The 7,301-nt window shown below is 18.8% G+C and overlaps 3 protein-coding genes across 3 annotated transcripts in view; 1 reads left to right on the top strand and 2 right to left on the bottom strand.

The window, feature by feature from the left end:
- Positions 1–3,629, top strand: part of PGSY75_0807600 (hypothetical protein) — a gene marked incomplete at both ends in the record, with an annotated part of 3,932 nt that extends 303 nt beyond the window's left edge. Inside the window, 3 exons of the mRNA XM_018785213.1 lie at positions 34–282; positions 523–3,413; positions 3,594–3,629. Coding sequence (XP_018642179.1) covers positions 34–282; positions 523–3,413; positions 3,594–3,629 — 3,176 coding nt within the window. Of the gene's footprint in view, positions 283–522; positions 3,414–3,593 lie in introns of the transcript that reaches the window.
- A 1,019-nt stretch (positions 3,630–4,648) lies between these two features.
- Positions 4,649–5,866, bottom strand: PGSY75_0807500 (putative proteasome subunit alpha type-6; the record flags this gene model as incomplete). The annotated part of the gene is made up of 3 exons (XM_018785211.1): positions 4,649–5,004; positions 5,283–5,633; positions 5,791–5,866. The coding sequence occupies 3 exons, from the start codon at positions 5,864–5,866 to the stop codon at positions 4,649–4,651; spliced, it is 783 nt and encodes a 260-aa protein (XP_018642178.1).
- A 1,205-nt stretch (positions 5,867–7,071) lies between these two features.
- The window catches only part of PGSY75_0807400 (hypothetical protein), a gene marked incomplete at both ends in the record, with an annotated part of 1,337 nt that continues 1,107 nt past the window's right edge, over positions 7,072–7,301 (bottom strand). Inside the window, one exon of the mRNA XM_018785210.1 lies at positions 7,072–7,206. Within this exon, the coding sequence (XP_018642177.1) occupies positions 7,072–7,206 (135 nt within the window). The remainder of the gene's footprint in view (positions 7,207–7,301) is intronic.

Raw genomic sequence — 7,301 nt, 5'->3', positions numbered from 1 at the left:
TGTATATATATATGTATGTATTTATTTTTATAGGCATGCTAACAGAATTTCAAGTAAACTTATTAATGAGAGATCTAGAAAAAAAAAAAAAAAACAAATCATTACATGAAAAAACAGAAATAGATAATGTACCCATAAAATATGGTCCCTTTGATTTTACAAGAAAATTTAAAGAAAATCATGAAAACAAAAATGTGCATATTATATATAATGCAAACTTATTTAATTTAAAATCTTTTTTCCCTAAAAATTTTTTTAAGACCATTTTTTTGATACTTCCTGGTAAGATAATTAAAATGAAACACACATAAAAATATATATATATATATATATATATATTATATATATGTATTTATATATATATATTTTATATATATATGTATTTATGTATATGTAAATTTCTTTTTGTTTATTCATTTATCCTACTAATATTTAATTATTTTTAAAGAATATATATGTATAAATAAAAAAACCCTCATGTTAACATTTATTTTCATTCCTCATATAAAAATATTTTTGTAGGCCTCAGTTTTAATATCAACGATATACAACTGAAATATAACGATAAAGTGACGACCTTAAGAATTTATTATTTTCTTATTCTTCTAACTCTCGAAATTACTTACATAAGTATGAAGAATACAAATATTCATTTATTCTGGACACGCGAAAAATTAAAAAACTTTATAGAAACTGATGAAGAGGAAGAGCACAATAAAAATGAACCAGATGATATGAATGATTTAACACAACAAGATATGTCTTTAAACGACAATGAAGTTTATTCAAATGATAATGAAGGATTTAAAAAGGAAAGTATACATGATACTATTAATTCGCTCAAGAATTTGATGTTCAATAATGTGGATAATAAAATGGATGAAAATGAAAATGTGGATGAAAATGAAAATGTGGATGAAAATGAAAATGTGGATGAAAATGAAAATGAAAATGTGGATGAAAATGTAGATGACAATATAGACAACAATATAGACAACAATATAGACGACAATATAGACGACAATATAGACAACAATATAGACGACAATGTAAATAATAATGCAGGTGACACCATAAATGATGAAGAATCTAATAATTTAAACGGCCAAGATGAATACTATGAAGAAAACGAAGAAGGAGATTATTCAAATGAAAAGGATGTAAATTTAGAAGATAATAATGATGATATAAATAATAACAATAATAATAATAATAATAATGACAACAATAACAATAATAATAATAATAATAATTTCATTTATGATGATGCTAGTAATGGAGATTGTAGTGATGATAACAATGAAGAAGATATAGAAGATTACTCACAAGATGAAGATAATATTATAAGAGATATATTTGAAGAGGATCATAATAAAGATAAAGAGATCAATGAATTACTTGACGATGTAAATACATCTACAACTGATGATATAGAAATAATAAAATATATATATACTAATGATGATATAAAAAAAAGTGGATTAATAAATATAATACGTTTTCCATTATTATATGAAATAGATTTAAAAAAAATAATGCAAATATTTTGTTTTAATGAACATATAAAAAAAGAAGAAGAAATAAATACAAAATTCCATGTGGAAGATATTATAAATAGTTATTATCCTTTAATATATGGATATCATTTTATTTATAATGAATTTTTAAAAAATTGTAAATTTTTTTCATTTGTTTTAAAAAAAAAAAAACAAATTACAGTACCTGAAGAATTAGTTGTTTTGATACCACATATGGAATATAATTATAAAATAGATTCTTATCATTTTTTAAAAAAAATATATTATTCTATTTTTAATGAGCCAAGAAAATCATATACATCTTTAAATGAACAAATAAAACATATAAATCAAATGAGATATAAATTATATGTTCATAATTTAAAAACATCTAAACATATTAGAAATGACAATACTTCAAGTATCTATAATCATATGAATAATAATATAATATCATCTTATTATATGTATCAAAATAATATAAATAATATGATAAAAAATAAAACATGTATTATTAATGATGATTTATTTAAAACCATATTTAATCCATTCGATTTTTTTCATTTTAATAATGATGTAAATGTATTTTTTGAATATAATATTTTAACAAGTATATATAATAAATCCGTTTCAACTGTCAATACTGATTATAATAAATTATCTGTAAATTTTTATATTAAAAAAGATTATAATAAACAATATGAAGAAGATAATAATACAAATGATAATAATTCAAAAAGAATTATGAAAAAAAAATATAATAAAAATGGCCTTTATTCACTAGGTGATAATAAAAATAAACCTCCTCTATTACCAACGCCAAAAAATGAATCTTATAAACATGTAAATAACACCATTAATAATAATCATCGTCATAATATGAATAACATGAACAATCAGAGAAATATAAATCGTCATAAAAATAATACAAATAACAACAGTGTCTTATATAAACATGCCACAAGTAATATACAAAATAATTTTAATAAATCTTATAGAAATGATAACAATATTAGAAATAGCATGCACAATAATAATAACTATGATAATACTAAAAGGGAAGACAAAAATCAAAAATATTTAAAAAATGAAAACCAAAGGGAAGGCATAAATAGAAAAAATAATTCGTCATCTGTCTATCGAAATTATAATCCTTCAAATATGAATGATCATAAAAATTTTAATAATAATAATGTATCTACGTCGCATGGAAATTTTTCATATAAACCCATGAGGAATAATAATAGTATGAGAGCTGATAATAGTAGTATGAGAGCTGATAATAGTAGCATGAGAAATGATAATAATAGTATGAGGGGTGGTCGCAGTATTAGAAATGATAATAATAGTATGAGGGGTGGTCACACTATGAGAAATGACCAAAGAAATGATCAAAGAAATAATATGATGAATGACAATAGAAATAATATGAGAAATGACCAAAGAAATAATATGAGAAATGACAATCGAAGTAGTATGATGAATGACCATCGAAGTAGTATGATGAATGACCATCGAAATAGTATGATGAATGATCAAAGAAATAGTATGATGAATGATCATAGAAATAGCATAAGGAATGATAATAAAAATGTTAAACGAAGAAGAGAAGAATCCATTGAAATGAATAGAAGAGGAGATATATATTCAAATAAAAGATATGATAAAAGAGGAAGAACAGATTATGATATGAAATTAAAAATGGATGATAGAAAAAGTGATAAAAATCTTAAAAATCAGTCAGAAATGCAAGATCCATATGCATCAACAAAAGATACTTCTAGAAATTTTGATATGAATAATTTTACAATTAGTTCAGAAAGGAAATCATGGAAATTACCTCCTCCCCCTCCCAACATTCCTCCATCTTATGATAGATCCTCTCAAAGAAGAACAGTAAAATGAAAAAAATGAAAAAAATGAAAAAAATGAAAAAAAATATATATAAATGTATATATATTAATGTTTATATATTAATGTATATATATATTCATGTTTATATATTAATGTTTATATATTAATGTTTATATATTAATTTTTATATATTAATGTTTATATATATATTTCACTTTATAGAGCAGTTTTTACAATAATGACGACTCTTCAATGTAAGAACAAATAAATAAATAACATATCTTACCATTTTAAAAATAACATACACATATGTATATTATTAACCTTAATAAATTTATATCGACACATACCTATATACAATATGTTTATTTTTATTAATATGAATGTTAACAATAATAATTTTCTGAATTATAACAACCTTTAAGATGAATTATATAATAGGAGTATGTACTCACAAGATGAAAATTATAATAATAATTATTTAAAAAAAAAATACACACACAAATACATATATATATATATATAATTGTTAAATTGATAAATAAGTATAGGTCTTATTATAATTCGATATTTAATTTTTAAGTTTTTTCTTTATAAGAAAAAAAATATATGCATACCCCATTTTATTTATTATTTTTTAATTGTTTTTTTTAACTTTCATAATATATATATATTTATTTATTTATTTATATATTTTATATTTACATTTCTGTAACGTCTTAAATGTATGGGAACAAATATTTATTTATACTTTCTTTCTTTAATTAAAAAATAAGAAATAACATTGATATAATTAATATATATTTTGATTTATTTATTTATTATTATATTTTTTGTCATATATATATATATATATATATATATATATATATATACACGTATAAATAAAATTTTTAGTCTTAAAATTTATAACGCATATAAATATAATTATAAATCATTTCTTGTTTTTATAAAAAAAAAGAAAAAAATATTCATAATGAATATATCATCTTGAGTTTTAAAATTTACATAATATATATATATATATATATATATATATATATGTATGTATGTATGTATACATATATTTATGTAAATGGCCATAACATATGCATATTTAAATGGGAAAAAAAAAATAAAAATACAAAGGATGATTTTATATAACCATACATGAAAAAAAAAATTAAAAACATTATCAACTTTTTTAAAAAATTTTATCTGACACAAATATTGTCACATATATATAAACATATATATATATATGTTTGTTTGTTTGTTTTTTTTTTTTTTTGTTTTTTCTAATCCCTCTCAGCTATATATGTTAAATAATTATCTATTTCCTTTTCAGTTATTTGTGTAAAATTACGATTTTTTGTTGATACGATTGCAACTTCTATTTCGCTTGCCTTTAAATCAAATGCAAGAATTGTTTGTAAAGCCTCAATTGCTAAAATGATAGTATTTTGTATATCTTCATCTATTGTTTCTTGTTGTATTTTCTTCTTTCTTTTTTCTAATAATCTTTCTAAAACACTTATACTCTCTTGTTCTTTGTTTCCAATCACACAAGCACGATATCCTGCACAAAAACCAGAAGGATCAAATTTAAAAAGTTCAGGTTTATTATTTTCATCCATGCCAATAATCATTCCACCTAAAAAAATAAAAATAAAAATAAAAAATAAAAAATAAAAAATAAAAAATAAAATATATTGTTAAATGAAAAAATATGTATATATTCATATGACCCGTTCAGGTAATTTTTTTTTTTTTTTTTTTTTTGGCTAGCTAGTATAGCACATTCCACACATTTATAAAAAAATATAAACATAAATAAATATAAATAAATATAAATATATATACATAAATAAATATAAATATATATACATATATATATATATATATATATATATATATATATATATATATTACTGCAAGCGTGTAGTCTCATATAGGCATGTTGTGTAAAGACTTGTATTTTATCACAAATATTTCTACATAACGTTTCGGCATTTACATTATATCCATTACTATATAAAAATTCGGATGCTTCTGATCTAGCTTTATAAACCATACTTAAACAATCTCCTGGCATACCTACCATTGAGCATCCTATTTCATCTGTTATATTATATATATTAGTTATGTTATTATAATCTAATAATTTATCTTGAGAAATATATTGTGTAGCCATTTTTTTCTGAGAAATTATCACAGCACAGTTTTGTCCCTTTACTCCTACGGAGGTTATATTTGTATTTTTTACTGCTTTTATAGCATATTCTAAAAATTATAAAAATTGTTAACAGTTATAAATAATATATAAGGATCACAATTTTTATTTGTGCTCTTAATGATTGTAATAAATATGTATATAATAAATAAATAAATAAATAAATACATATATATATATATATATATACATCCATTTATTTTATACCTATTTGATATAAATTCCCATCTGGAGAAAAAATCGTCAAGTGTCTATCATACATACTCTGTGAAGGCCTTACCATTTTGTTTTATTGTTTTATTATTTATTAAATATTTATTAATATTTTATATATTTTATTTTTTAATTTTTCTCTTTTGAAATATTTAATTCTTTGTAAGAATAAGAAGAAAAACAAAAAAACATAAATGAATATATAAATAATATTTTCTTTTTATAAAAATATATACAAAAAAAAAAAAAAAAAAAAAAAAATTCGATTGTATTTTTTTCTTATAATATTAAATATAAATGAACTCCTTTAAAAAATATATGAACATATTAAATAAATAAACAATTATATATATTATATTATATATATATATATTAATAATAAATAAATAATAATAATATTTATTTTTATTTTGTATATATTTTTTTTTTTTTGAGAACGAACAAAAATTTAAAAGAAAAAAGCGCATATTCTATATATATTTTATATTATATAAATATAATATTAATTGTAAATAAAAGATTAAATGAAACAATAAAATATATATATCATACAATATATATGTATATATAAAATTACATTTATTTATACTTATGTGTATTATAATATATATATATATAATATTTGGTTGGGTTTTATTTTTTTCTCGATGATACGAAAAATACAATTAAAAAAAAGAAAAGAAAAAAAAAAAAAAAAAATTTGAAAAAGGTTATAATTATATATATATATATATATATATATATATATATAATATATATATTATATTCATAATATTATATTTAATATATATTTTTACATATTATATATATATAATACATATATATTTTTTAAGTTTATATAATAAATTCCTTCCATACACATAAAATAAAAATTTATTATGTATAAAAAATATATATAATATATATTTATTTATTGTAAAGGCCAATATTTCTATAATAATATTATAATATATATATATTTTTTTTTATTTTATTCATTTTAAAATAAAAGATTTTGATACTTTCATAATTAAATGGTTTTTAAAATTTTAACGAAATTTAAAAAAAAAAAGAAAGAAAAGAAACTAATTAAAAAAAATTTACATAATGGTAGATATTTCATACGAATATTTAAACAAATATATGAGACTAGTATATAATGAAAGTATTATAATATCGAAATGATAATTACATTAAAATATAATATATATATATATATATATATATATATATGATGTGGTATATATATTTTTAATCATTTAAAAAATAATACATATATATATATATATGTTAAAACTATTTTATCAAGTGTAAAACGTCTGTGTTTTTATAACTGTTTGATTTTGATTCATTTATAAAGGAATATAAAATTTTTTTCCCTAACTCTTTTATGTATAAATTCATAAAATTTTGATATATTTTATTTTTCAACTAAACAAAAAAAAAAAAAAAAAATAGAGAAAATATGAATAATGTAAGCTTATTAAATTTTTCAGAAAGTCACAAATATATAAAATATAGTATAT

The sequence above is a fragment of the Plasmodium gaboni genome, chromosome 8, assembly GCF_001602025.1.
Source record: "Plasmodium gaboni strain SY75 chromosome 8, whole genome shotgun sequence".
Taxonomy (NCBI): domain Eukaryota; phylum Apicomplexa; class Aconoidasida; order Haemosporida; family Plasmodiidae; genus Plasmodium; species Plasmodium gaboni.
Note: the sequence above shows the minus strand (reverse complement) of the source record. Positions and strands in the feature narration are given on the sequence as shown.